General features: G+C 36.1%; 1 protein-coding gene across 1 annotated transcript in view; it reads left to right on the top strand.

The window, feature by feature from the left end:
• Positions 1-14657, top strand: part of CWF19L2 (CWF19 like cell cycle control factor 2) — a 133822-nt gene that overhangs the window by 16334 nt on the left and 102831 nt on the right. Inside the window, exons 6-9 of the mRNA XM_013006234.2 lie at positions 1098-1191; positions 4222-4337; positions 6253-6896; positions 14259-14355. Of these exons, the coding sequence (XP_012861688.1) occupies positions 1098-1191; positions 4222-4337; positions 6253-6896; positions 14259-14355 (951 nt within the window). The remainder of the gene's footprint in view (positions 1-1097; positions 1192-4221; positions 4338-6252; positions 6897-14258; positions 14356-14657) is intronic.

Raw genomic sequence — 14657 nt, 5'->3', positions numbered from 1 at the left:
CAGTTTCAAAGACATCTTTAGCATCTGATATAGAATTGTGTACTGTGTATATATGAAAGTGTAGAAGAATTATTCATTCTCCATTAATTCCAACTTAGTACAATGCCATTTAAGTCCTTAGATTTAGTTCTAAAGTGTGATAACCTGTAGTAATTTGTGCTTTTGCTTAGGCTAGAATTCAGATTATATTTGTAGGCGTAAATCATTTAGATTAGCGAGTGCGATAAGTCAGTTATCAAACATGTGCATGTCAATATAGATAACAGTGTAGTTTTATGAAATAATAAATATGACATTTCATATTGAGAAAAAGTAGCCCTCCCTTGCCAAATGTTAGTTATTAGAATATCCATGAGGATAAAATGAATGTAACTGAAAGAAGTCTAGAATGATGACCTTTAACTACAGCTGTATGCTACAAAGCATTTTGATTCTTTTTGCTTTCTTACTATTAAGGATATCATTTCTTTGGCCTTCTAGGCTAGATGTTTTCAAAATGTGAGTCATGAAATTAATTTATTTCAATCAGCTAAAACATATAGCATGTATTATATGCAACAAAGGTAAACTTTGTGCCCTAAAACTTTGTTTCGGTGCCATTTTTTCTTTCCCAGTGTGAGTGATGGGCTATAAGAAACTTGAACGCGAGCGCTCGGGGCTGTGCTTGCGTCCTCTTGCCTTTAGTTCCGCACCGTGCTGTCAGCTGTGACCCCAGGGCACCTGTCTATGGCCCTTCAGGGTGACTGGTGCAGCTCTGGTACCCTGCCACCCTCTTCAAAGTGCTTACTCTTTGTGTATTGTCTGTTTCCCTCCCTTAGATCGATCATAAGCTGGAATGGCAAATATTGACTGTTACATGGCCTGCATCCAGCACAGTGCCGAAACATGCTAGGTATTCAACAAAAGAATTTGAGTGATTGTATTTAGGCATTGTTTCCTTCAAACTATAGAGGAGCATGAGTCTGAAGAGTGCTTTACATGATTTACCTAAGGTCAAAATTGTTAAGTGGCTCATGGAATTTTTGTTGTTATTTTATAGTTTTTATAAATTTTGGGTTTATTATAAAATTATAATCTTTGAAAATGTTTTGTTATAGTCCAGATTGTTGGAAAGAGAATTGAATCCATACTGGAAAGATGGGGGGACAGGTCTCCCACCAGAAGACAGTAATGTATCATCCATTACTAAAGGTATGTTTGTAATATGGTTGTAGCCACACAGGCATTTCTTCAAATTTCTTATAACTAAAAGTATGAGTTTGTTGGTAAATTGGCAGACTGTATTAGATTTCAGAATAGTACCGTGGGTTTAGGGTTCGATTGCTAACCTCAAGGTTGGTGGTTCAAACCTACCAGTGGCTTTGTGGGAGAAAGATGAGACTATGTGTTCCCATAAAGACAGTCTCCAAAACCCAATGGAGCTGTTCTACAAGTTCGCTAGGAGTCAAAATCAACTTTATGGAAATGAATTTTTTTTTAACAAATGTCATATTACCAGATGTTCTAAATTTGTTTGATTGTGGTTTAAATATTTCTGCATGATGCTATAACTTGGTTAAGTTTTCCTTTGTCTGTATCTTTATATTTGCAAAACAATGATTACATTTATTGGTTATCTGGTGTGACATTTGTATGGTTTCACATTAGGAGAATCTGTATGGTATTACTAAAAGTTTAGTTTGCATATGACAAGGCATTGATAAAATACTTGCATCCTTTTGAGGCCTTTTGAAAATTTAATGCCTCTGTGGGATGGCTGCTCATATAGGCAAGTGATGTGATCTTAATGGGTAGATTGTGTACATCCTCCTTGCATATTAACTGACCAGTCCTCTCAGAAGTGGCTCTATCTGTTTACATGATAACTGACATTTATTGCCAGGAGGGATTGGCTTCTTCGCTGGGCAGAAGCAACAAGCTTCACTGAACAGCTGTAATAAAGGCAATGATAACAACTCCTCAGGACCCAGGGTAAAGTTCTTCAAGCTGTTTTTCCCTTCTTCCCCTTTCACAGAACCATGGCAAAAGGCCACAAAAGGGACCAATCTTACCAGACCATCAGACAAGAGTCTTGTTGAAATATTGTGGTTACAAAGTCAAAAAAAAAAAAAGGCAGGCTATAATTACTATATTGTCTATCTCATAAAGTTACTTCTAGGTTTTAGCACCAAATGAAAACCCACTGCCGTTGAATTGGCTCTCACTTATAGTGAGTGCCCTTACAGGACCAAGTAGAACTGCTCCCTAGGGCTGTGCACGGAAGCTGACTGCCACGTCTTTGTCCAACCGAGTGGCTGGTGAGTTTGAACCACCACCGTCTTTGGTTTGCAGTAGAGTGCTTTAGCCACCGTGCCTCAGTACCTGATACAGTCAGTGCTTAATAACAGTCATGGTGTCAAATACTTGTTATTACAAACTAAATGTTTCGGCAAGGTTTTACTAGTTACTTATTTAAATAATTGTTTTTGTTAGTTGATGTCAAGTTGATTCTGACTCATGGGGACCCTGTTGGCCGAATAGAATTACTTCATAGGATTTTAAAAGTTGTGACTTTTGATAAGCATATTTCCAGACTTGCCTTCTCATGTGCTTCTGGGTGGGTTCAGACGTCACCCTCTAGGTTAGTTGTTGAGCACTGAGCCATCTGCACCTCCCAGGGAATTTTTATAGCCATATTTTCAATAATGGACTCATTAACCACCCCACCCCCCCACTTTTTAAAGAGATATTAGAAAGCAAAGACAGTAAACGTTTATCAGAGCCCTTATAAATATTAGTATTGGGGGATATTTGTAGACTTTTAGAGTTTACATTGCATTTTTATCAGTTTATCTTTATGACAATTATGTAAGGACAGTAGAGTAGATGTTATTGTTCTAAATTTTTAGCTCAGCACAGTAAGGCTTAAAGTAGCCTTACTTTAGTGATGTGAGTAGTATTAGAATCCAAGTCTGACTGCTAGTCCAGGGTTGTTACTCTAGAGTTTTAGAAGAGAGAGCGAGCGAGAGAGAGAATGTATATCTTCTTTTTTTTAATGCATGTAGCTAGTAGAAATTCTTGTTTATAAACTGCTTGTGTTTGTTCTTCCTAATTATTTTTTATGTTTTGACCTCCTGAGTCTGAGTAGTGTAAGGAGTCTCAAAGGTAGTGTAAGTGCCTATTTTACAGAAAGGAGAAATGGCACAAAAAAATGTTATGGCTTGTTTAAGATCTTAAAATTAGTTGCAAAACTAAAATCTATCTTCTGATATTTAGCTTGTTGTTTTTATATTACCTTATATTACCTCTGAAAGAAACGAGAAATGCAGTCCAGATTCAATTGGCGGCATTTTCCTATAATAATTTCCCTTTCATTACAATGGACTTACATTTTAATCTCATACTTTCTGATTTAGACAGCAGATTCGAGATATAGGTCTATGTTAAGTGTTACAAATCAGTTGATGTTCTCTAATTATGTTTATATTTTAATGTCAGCATAGAGCCCTGGGACCATGCCGTGTTTTTATTTCATACTTTGTTTAATGAGTTCTCGTTCACATGAGTAGATAAACATAAAATATTTGCTGATTTGGATTTCATGATCAATAGTTAACTTTTTGTTACTTTAAAAATATTGCATGTGGTTAGTTCTCATATTAATATACAAATATTGATTTAATTACATAATTAAAGTTGATTGTTGGCATCTTTATAAGATTAATAAGACTATTAAAGTAAAACGTAATCATTAAAAGTGACATTATGTAACTATTTATAAAATTTTTACTACGATTCGGTTTCCTTGATAAATGTCAGCACGTTTATCTTGTTTTGGATCTGGTTCAAAATTCAACTTGTTTTTGAACCTGGTTTGTGGAATTTTCCTCTGCCCTACAGTTGGAAAGAATCCGTTCTAATTTTTCTATAAGCCTTTAAGTCTTCCAAAAATAATTTTCATATAACGTCCTTACTGTAATTTTTTATACGTCATTCCCTTAGATTGGATTTTTCATGGGGACAGATTCATTTGTCTTCTCCTTCCTCATAGTGGCAAAACTGTACCTGACATGTCGGCACTCCAATCTGTATATTTGCCCAATTAAGTTTTCAGTGCACTTAATTTTATTTCTTTGAGTAAAACATTTAACTTCTTAGTTTTGAAGTCATTTTTGAAGCAATAAATATTATTATTTATTAGCAAAATGAAAAATTTAACTGACATTTAATACTGGAATTTAGTTTCAGTAGTAGAAGATGGTGGATTAAGCTGGCTAAGGAAATCTTATCAAAGAATGAAGGAACAAGCCAAGAAACAAAATAGAAATTTTGAAGATATTGTGGCTGAAAGATATGGTGTGAGTATCTGTATTTAGGAACATGCATTATTTTCAGAGTTATATGAAAAGTACACGACATTTTCTGTGTTTTGTGCCATAAAACACTTGATTTGAATTGACACGAAATTTCAAATACTGCTGAAGTCATTTTCAGCTTTTTATTATTATATAATGAACATTTTAAAAAATGTGATGAAATTTACGTATTAAGACTTTAAAGTACACAAGTAAAATTTATGTAAAAACGTTTTATCATTTTGATAAATGTAATGTCTCCATAGTATGTGTACCTCTGGAGATAATCCTGTGCAATGGAGAGGTTACAATTTTTGGTAAATAAAAAAAAAGGACACTATTTCTGAACGGGCTGTGATATTTATGCATAAATAAATACAACTAAGGAAAAAAATTTTGGTAAATTTCAGGGTTTTTTTTTCCCCTCTCGTGAAACATGTCTATGTATATATTCTTAAAATGGTGAAACCAATGCCATACATGCTAATTTAGTTTTAGCTCTTGCAGTCACTATGTGTGGATAATCTTTTTGTGTCTATATACTTGTTTATAAGCTGAGTTTTTCAGCATGTTTTTGTGGTAAAATTAAGTGCCTCAGCTGATGTCGGCTTATACTTGAGTATATACAGTATATTGATGAGTTTTTTTGAGGGTAAGTTAAAAAAAGTATTGCTTTTTAGGGTTTGCGTTTATATATGCATGGAGTTATTCCAACAAAACCCGTTTAAACCTGCTCTCCTCAGGGTCCAGTCTCCTTATTAGTATGAGTCTCTTTTGAGTATAGTATTAGTCTGTCTCCTGAGGTTCATTCGAAACAGTGGCCTTCAGTGGCATCTGCTGGACTCGATTGCATGTCTGCAGTTCTTGACTGAGATGGTCTTCATTTATTTTCTTTGATCCGAAACTATTCTTTGGTCAATTTAAGCATGTATTGTTACAGTTGCTCATCCTTTTATCACAAAAGAAGCACAGCATGTGTGTGTTTCTGAATAAAGATATCAGCAATGTAACCACTGTATTTCACCCTGTTCCTCCAATTCCTTTACTTTTCATAATAGTTTTTAGGTATACTAAAACAGAGCCCGAACAAAATATTTTGGTAAATAAACATTCATGAGTGTTATAACTTCCTGGCTAATCATTCCTGTTTTCAATATGTCCACCACCCCCCCACCCCCAATTATTAATGTCTTCTTGAAGTCTTTCATATTGATATGAAATTTAGGACACACCTGTAAATCTGTAATTTTCACTTGATGTAAAATGTGAAATAGTGAAAATTGAGTATTAGACTACTAACCACAAGGTTGGGGATTCAAATCCACCAGCTGTTCTTGGGAGAAAGATGATGCTATCTGATCCTGTTGACTTCTGGCCTTGGAAATCGCTCTGAATTGGAATTGACCGGATGGCGGTAGTTTTGGGTATTACAGGATAAGAATACTAATATGATTTTCCTATCTTATCTCTCAGATTTTATTGAAATATTTTGGAATTTTAGTTCTTGTTATAAATTAAATACTGTGCATCTTTTATTTGATGATTGCATTAAAATTTATAATTACAGTAACAGTAATAACAGTCATGCAGAGTTAACTATTGCATTTCCTAAAGAATAGATCATTCACAGGCTAATTGGCGAACCCACTAATTTAATTTGTGTTAATGCCAGGCATTTAGAGTAAATGGTTCCTCTTTTGGGGGGGGGGTGTCCTAGATGTACATGTTATTTACAAATTGTTCAGTTTTTTTATAGATCAATTTTGGAGTAGAATGATTGCATGGGTCTTCCCCCCCCCTCCCTTGGTGGTTTTTTTTTCATTGTTTCAGATGGCTGTGGGTTATGGCTTGATAGTATATGAGGGGATGTCACTGCAGCCATTTTTAATTTTAGATATTTAATTTTTCTCCTTTACAGTCAATGGAAATATTTCAGTCAAAATTAGAAGAAGCCGAAAAAACTGCCTCCAGAAAAGAAGACTATAGACAAGAACGGTGGAGGAAACCAGCACATTCAGATAAAGCACCCACTAGTCAAGAAAGTAGAAAATCAGACTTAGTAAATTATAATAAAAGTTCAAGGGGTGGATATAACATAACGGATATTACAGACCATAGTAAAGATAAGGGTATTGCTGATGAAAACGATAACAGATCCAGGTCTTTAGAAACATGTGGACGAGAATCCAATCCAAGACAAAGTCGGTTTTCTTCTGGTGGAAATTTGAGGACTAAATTCTTAAGACCCTCTGATGATGAAGGAGTGTCATTTCATAGTACGGGCAGAAGTGTTGGACCCCCATCCCATTCATCCACAGCATTGGTAGCTCAAGGTTTCCAAAACCCCACAGACAACAGTGACGAATGCTTATCATCATGGAGTCGATCTGACTGGAGAAAAGAAAACAAGAAACGTTCAAGTGAAAAACCTTTAAAACCCAACAGCAGGGCGGACTCCAGTCACGTTCCAGGAGACGGGAAAGAGAAGTCACCGCGTGAAAGCTTGAGAGAGGGCCCTTCGAAAGAAGAATATCTGCAGGACACGAAGTCTTCCTTGGCTGGGTATTTTGTTATGTTTTTTCTAACCTGATAAATGAATATTAAAGTCCAGCAGACTCAAGGAACTGAACTATATTTTTAGAATTATAGTTATTAGATAGGAGCTGTGTTCTGTGTCTTAAAATTGACGGAATAGACAAGATATACAGACTTAACATACAGAGGTCTTGTTTTATTGATTTCATTATTTTTCCCAGTTCTATTTTATGGAAAGAACTAGAAGAAGAATAGAATAGCTATAGTTACAGCTTTTTACATTTAAAAACACAATGAATTAATCCTTTTAAAGGAATGTTTGTGGGACGTCTTTTGGAAGATCTTGGTGACTGATGCTATAGTACTTTATAAGGACAGCATCTTAAGTTTAATTGTAATTATAAATATTACATACTTATCGAAGGCCTAGGAGATGAAAGGGAAATAAGCTGCCATTGTCCAAGTATGAAGTGACAAAGATCCTGCTGAGGGAAGTGTGATTGTAGTAGTGGGTTTTACAGAGAAAGAATCTACTTTTAGTGATTGCCAGGACTTAAAGATAATGTGAGAATTTAAAAAAATGAAGTGTAGATAGGATTGTGCTTTTAGCTGCAGCGATTAAGGAAAAAGAAGCATTACTGGTTATATGTTTATTGCACCTGTTGGACTCAATATAAGGAACCCTGGTGGCATAGTAGTTACACATTAGGCTACTAACTACAAGGTCAGCAGTTTGAAACCACCAGCTGCTCCTCGGTAGAAAAATGAGGCTTTCTAGTCTCCTAAAAAGAGTTAATGTCTTGGAAGCTCACAGGGGAGATTCTATCCTGTCCTATAGGATTGCTTTGAGTCAGCATTGACTCAATGGGAGGGAGGTGTTTTGGGCCCCCCCCCCCCCACCTTTACATAGAACTAGGTCAGAAGACGAGGAAACACAAGTTGAATGTAACCACAATGAGGAAAATGGATTGTATCTACAGGGATGGCCCTGTTGAGAATAACCAAGACTTGAATGAGTATTATGCTAAAAAGAAATGAATGGAGCATTAAAGAAGAGCTTTTAGAAAATAATATAGTTAGAGTTTATGAATCTGATGAATTGCTTTTGTTATTGATTCCAGCATAAGCCATGGATTATAAAATGCAGTGTGTAGTTTTCAGTGGGAGGGGGCTTCTAAAATATTTACTCAGTGACGAACCCCCAGCTAAACGGGCTCTGATTCAGGTCAGGGCTTTGCTCTCAGGAAGCCAGTTGTATTTACTGGATAAACATATCAGGGATTGGAGAATGTTGAAGACTGTATGCGTACATAATTATCCACACTTCACTCTAGGCATCAGCTATTGGGTCCCTAATATCATTAGGGTTGACTGTATTAGAGCAACATGTAGCATTTGAAATCAGTGACTCTAGTTAAAGTATGAAAGCATTCTACATTGTTAATATTTCATCTGGTTCTGGTTGGTCATAATTGTGTATTTTATCTAAATTACATGTTTCTAAGAGAGACTCATGTCTCTTGCTCTGAAAGCAGAGCATTCCTTTAAAACCTTTTATTAGCTGAAATTGTGTAAAGTGAAGAAGCAGTTATCATTGATTTATATGGGGAAAATTTTATAGAGTCCCAAGACATAAGAAATAACATCAAATCCTACCATATAACATGCAAAAGCTAAAATAACACTAACCTAGAGTGTTCACAGAGATCTCAGCTGTGCTGAGTCTAGTTCCCGGGGAAGCTGAGGGCTGCTTGCTCCCTCTAACGACTTGCTGCAAAACACATGCCAAACACTAACGTCACTTTTGTGAAAGTGAAACTTCAGCTTGATTTTGGTTAGTGAAAACAAGTACTCAAGTTGGTCTTTCGTCAACGTTAAATGGTGTAAAGTGAATTTTTATAATGCATACATACTCACTAAAAGCTTTTTAGTTTTTCGGACTGAAGACAGTATTCTTTGTTATCTCTGTTGATTTCGAATCACAGATAATCTGATTCTTTCCGTGAATTCCATGATTGGCTGGAGAGGTAAGGAGAACCCTAGGACCCATGCACATACATGTGTAAGAACTCGAGTGTGTAGAACAGTATCAAGTAAGCAACCAGGGTATGACCTGGACAAATGCTTGTTTTCAGTGACTGGGATGATTTCATGAAAGACTTTTAGAAACTGTTAGGCTGTCTGAACGTTATCCTGTGATTATGTCAAATTCTTTATGAAATACCAGGGGTCTAGAGAATTTTAGAACTAGATGAAATCAGGGAACGGAGGTGATTTATACAATGCTATGTAACTAGGACTGCCAGGGTAAACAAACAAACAAACCGCCTCTTGCAGTATTTGGGCCCTCACTCCCTCCCTGCCATCAAGTCAATTCTGACTCATCGGACAGGGTAGAGCGGCCTCATGGATTTCCGAGACTGTAGCTCTATGGGAGTAGAAAGCCTCATCTTTCTTCCTCAGAATGGTTGCTGGTATTGAGCTTTGTCGTTCTCAGCCCATCATGTAACCATTATGCCATCAGGGCACCACATATTTGGGAACACATACTCTAGAAGGTTGTGGTGTTTACTTGAAAATGTAGCAGGTTCTCGCTTGACTAACCTAAAAGTTGGTGGTTTGAACCCACCCAGCAGCCCTGGAAGAAAGGCCTGATGACCTGCTCCAAAGGGCCACAGCCCAGGGAACCCTGCGGAGCAGTGCTGCCCTGGCACAGGGCTCCCCGTGAGTTGGAATCCACTGGATGGCAACAGGTTTTCATGTCCTTTGTTTGGCAATCCAGTATGTCATACGTCGTCACTTCCTGGGTCCGTGACCTTCCACCAGAGATCGACACTTGATATTTAGATTTCCTCATCATACACTTGATGTCTGCTAATGCCCATTTTATTAGTGTTACATGATTTTCAAATTAAAGGAGCACCACGAATTGACCTTGAGAAAAAGACCCCCTTTCCCTACTTTTCACGTCATCGTCCTAGAACTAGAAATAGGTTCACTTTTCTTTTGTTCGTTTTCTTATTATTGAAATACTTTTATTTAAGTAAACTCCTTTACTTAAATACTTTTAAAGATCTTATTTCCCATTAGAACTGAGGAAAAAACCAGTTTTTGACATGCTAACCCTCCAGAACTTTAAAGTTTTATATGTAATAAGATAATAAAAATTTAATGCAAAGCTAATGCAATGCATTATTTGAATATACCGAGATGGCTTTAGTTTTATCTGTGGTCTGCTTTTTTACTTCAGCTTTATTTGACATTCATTTGGTGGTAGGATATTTATTCTTGTGGCCATTCCTTACTTGCATTATAGTTGAATTAGAAATGAAAATAGGAAGTTAAACTTGATTTGAAATCTATTGCCTGACTTTTCACTGTAAAGTGGGCTTAAGACAACCACCACCACCAATATTCTTGGCATATAATTCACATATCATACAATTCAGTAGGTCAGTTATATTAAAGATTTGTACAGTGATCACCACAATTTTAGAACATTTTTGTCTTTCTTGTACTCATTGTTATTAAATGCTCCCATTTCCCCCCAGCCTCCTCTGTCATACTCCCAAACACCATTACTCAGTTACTGTCTTTATAGTTTTAACTATCCTGGATTTCATAAATAGGACATACCATAAAACAACCACAAAATAACAATAAAACAGACAAAAATCTCAACCAAAAAAGAAAACAATATTAAAACTACAACAAATTTAGAACGGGTCAGAAGGGAGAGCAAATGACAAGGTGTTAAATTTATCCTAACTGTATCTGCAATAGTCTGCTTTCCAAGCACTCTGCATGAAGTTTTGTTGAGTTGGAATCAACTTAACAACAGGTTATGCCTCTAATCATTCAATCTTTCTCATAGCCAAAATTACCTTAACAAAGTTTATCGATAACTATTCCATAATTAATGTATTACAGATTTCCATTTCATTTTATCCCACTCCATTTGTTTTTGGAATTTAACATTATTAAGATCTCTAGTTTTGGCTTTAACTGTTAAGAGTCTCCTATCAAAATCCTCAGAACATAAAGTACTAGGAATTACTGGGCAGAGCTCAAAAGACATGGGAAAAAAAACCTTAAAATTTTGACCACACAAACTATTTGATCATAAGTTTAAAGTTTTAAAACTTCAAAAGCAAAATATATATATGAGGGGGTACCTCCAAAAAACTGGGTTCTTTTTCAAAGCTATGTATTTAATTTTTTTTTTTTTTTTTTAGAAAAGAACCTTATCACTTCCAAAGTACTGTCCATTACACTTAATATATTTGTCAAATATGTGATTCCATTCTTGGAAATATTTTTCAAGCTCATCTGTTTGGATGGCTGACAGTATCGCCTTCATTTTTTTTCTTCACCTCTTTTGTGTCATCAAATCGCTGTCCTTTCATTTCCCCGCCTTCATTGGCAGGAACAAAAGGAAGTCACACGGAGTGAGGTCAAGCGAGTAAGTACATGGGGTAAGAGAGGCATGCTGTTTTTTTGCCCAAAACTGGTGCATTGAGATGGCACACAGAGCAGGTGCATTGTCATGGTGGCAAAACCAGTCCCCATCTATCACAATTCAAGCCTTTTTAAAAAAGTTTATATTTATTTTATTTAATCATTTCATTGGGGGCTTTTACAGATATAACAGTCCATACATCCAAAAATCAGGCCTTTTTTTGGTTACGTGCTGTTAGGCAATCTTTACAGTACCTTTAAATAGAAAGCTTGATTAACAGTTTGACCTGGTGGAATGAACTCCAAATGCAGTGTACCCCTCACATCAAAAAAACAAATTAGCATCGTCTTGATCTTGAGCTATTTTTGAGCGAAGGGATGATGGTGTCTTCCACTGGCTTGGTTGATATTTGCTTTCGAGGTCGTAAGAATAGCACCATGCTCATCACCAGTAACGATCTTGGACAAAACGTCTGGGTTGCTTTGGAGCTGTTATTTCAAAGCACGGCAAGTTTCCACTGGAAGGCTTTTTTCCTGGTCAATCAGAACCTGAGCGACAAATTTCGCAGCAACCCTGCTTATTCACAAATCTTACATTAATATTCGCCAGATAACCTCCCTGTGGTAGTTACATAATCTGGTGTCAACTCGAAACTATTAAGAGTGAAGGAGTAGAGTTTAGCCTGTCAATCAGGTCGCAGCTTGATGACCTAATCTGGAAGTGCTATGGAGATAAATGGCTCACTGGAGGCCAGACCCACACTCCCTGTAAGACATTCCTGTTGACAAGCTACATGGAGCTACACTGATAGAGCCAGAGCCCTGGAGCTGGTGGAGCCATGTAGAGACCCACACCAACGCTGAAATGCTTCCATCACTACTGGATCCATAAGACTTTCCACCCATTGGCTTGTGATCTTCCTGAATTCAGCATCATTGCGTGTGTTGCATGGGTCTGAAGAGGAATTTATAGACTGGTATTGGACAGATGGGCTAATGTCAGACTTATGGACTTGATCTGGACGGGGCAGGCATGTTTTCTTAATGTACAGTTACTCTTCTTATACACATTCTTATACACGTTCTTATACACATATGAGTGTATGAATTTGTTTCTCTAGTCAGTACAGACTAACACATTCCCTATCTCTTCAGTGGTCTGTTGTCAGTCTGAACACAAGTGCACAAATTTGTTGACATTTTTATCCATTTGGGAAGACGATAGATGTCCAGAACGAGGTTTGTCATCAATTAACATTTCACCTATTTTCAAACTAGAAAACCACTCATACACTTGATTTTTTTCCGAGCAGGAAACAAAATATCACACACCATTGTCCTCTATCAGCCAACACAAAAAAACATGGTTGGAGCAAAACTGCTTTTATGAAAAAATTCACTGTGACTGGCAAGAGAGAACCTGTCCAGGCGATGCTGCTGGGTGCACTAACTCAGGAGTTGCTTGAGGCTTGCCCAGCAGGACAAATGCCTAGGAAAGCTCTGCCCAGCAGAGCTTTTTCTGTTTGTTTGTTTTTTCAGTACCTCCTCGTATATAGAAGAAATACAACAGTTATTACACAACTTCACTCAAATAAAATATTAGAACTTTAATAGAAGGCCAGAATCAAAGATGAAATGCAAATCATTTAAAACTTTAAGAAAATTAGAAAACTTTCATCCTCATAAAGTAAATGCAATTTTATCAATGAAATGTCAATTTTACTAATACATTAGCTAAATTTGTTTATCATAGTAAAATGCACAGCAAAGTAGTTCTCCCCTCTTACCTACTGGTGAAATTACAGATTAGTATGATCTGTAAGCAAAGTAATTTTAAAACTACACTCTGAGCCATAAAAATGTCCATAATCTTTGATTCAGTATTCCCACCTGTCAAAATTTAAACCAAGGAAAAGATCAGAAATTTATATTAAAATATTTGCCTAAAGATATTGAGTGCAGCTTTATTAAGGTAGATAAAAAGAAAACAAGCTAAATACTGACTAATAGGGAAATAATTAGGCGAGTCATATTACACTTGAGCAGAATAAATAACCACCATTGTGGCTTTTTAGGAATAATAGGAATTTTGATGACTTCAAAAATACTTATGAGATATGTAAAAGGAGGATCAAATTGCATTTAATATAAACTATATAAAAATAATTAAGAAAAGGGAAATGAATTACACAAATGCTAAGGTTGCATTTAAGCCTTCCAAAAAATGTTTTTTATATGGAACATATTTTCTAATAGGAAAAAGTTGAAAACTTCGGTATCAGGATTTAAGAATTTGCTGACTCAAGATATTATCTTTACTTTCTAGAGTAAATTTCATAACAAAAATTAGTGAATAATCAGAGACCTAAGTGTAAAACGCAAAATTCAGGATCATCACTGAAAAAATGGAGACAAACCTAAGGGTCCTGTCTAACAAATTATGGATTGACTTTGCAGCAAGATCTTTGATTCGATTATTTGAATGCAGCTCAGAATGTTATACCCTGACTACAGTTTTCTACATTATCAATAATTCTTTAGAAGTGTTTCTTCAGATATCTGGCCTGATTTAAGGTTCAAAAACCTCTCTTTGTTTTCTTTTAAGAATGACCCTTTTGGTAGTTAGTAGTCCAACACTTCCCTCACTTTGCCACCAAGGCTTCTCAGTAAGTAACAAAAAAGTTACCTAGCTTATTTATTGAGTTATTGCATCTTACTGGGGCTTTGGTTAGATGATTTGTTAACATACCATTGGTCACCCAGTGATATTGTGACAAAGAAGCTTTTACTAGTGATTGATGATGAACATAGAATTTAATTTTCAAGTATTTGATGATTTATTAATATTGAGGTTAATATATTTGAGCGTTGACATTATTGCATATGTTGCACGTATATTTCATGTGCTCTTAATTTATTCTGTTCAAACAGAAGCAATCCAGAGAATGAGACCGTCCACATCCTAAGTGTGGATGAGAAGAACAAGTTGGGAGCCAAGATTATCAAGGCAGAGATGATGGGAGATATGGTAAGGCTCTCAGATGCTGCTCTTTGGGAGACTAGTGCTTAGTATTTAATGTCCTACGAGTAGTTCTGGAAGTAACATGGTTGCCACTTTTTGATTCCTTCAAGAAATGCTCGAAACAGTACTGTCTCTCCACATTTAAATAATTTTATACCTTTGTCAGGTTTGAGGAACTGAAGATCTCAGAGAATTACTTTTTCTTGTTTTACTTCGCTATTTGCTTTTATTCTTACATATCTAATTTATTGAGCACATCTGAGGGAAATAAACATTTCCCTTTTTATATATTATCCAGGACACTTATG

This window comes from Echinops telfairi, unplaced genomic scaffold (assembly GCF_000313985.2).
Source record: "Echinops telfairi isolate 266 unplaced genomic scaffold, ASM31398v2 ScPeMD7_7421;HRSCAF=8459, whole genome shotgun sequence".
NCBI classification, from domain to species: Eukaryota; Metazoa; Chordata; class Mammalia; order Afrosoricida; family Tenrecidae; genus Echinops; species Echinops telfairi.
This window is presented reverse-complemented; position numbering and strand designations above follow the sequence as displayed.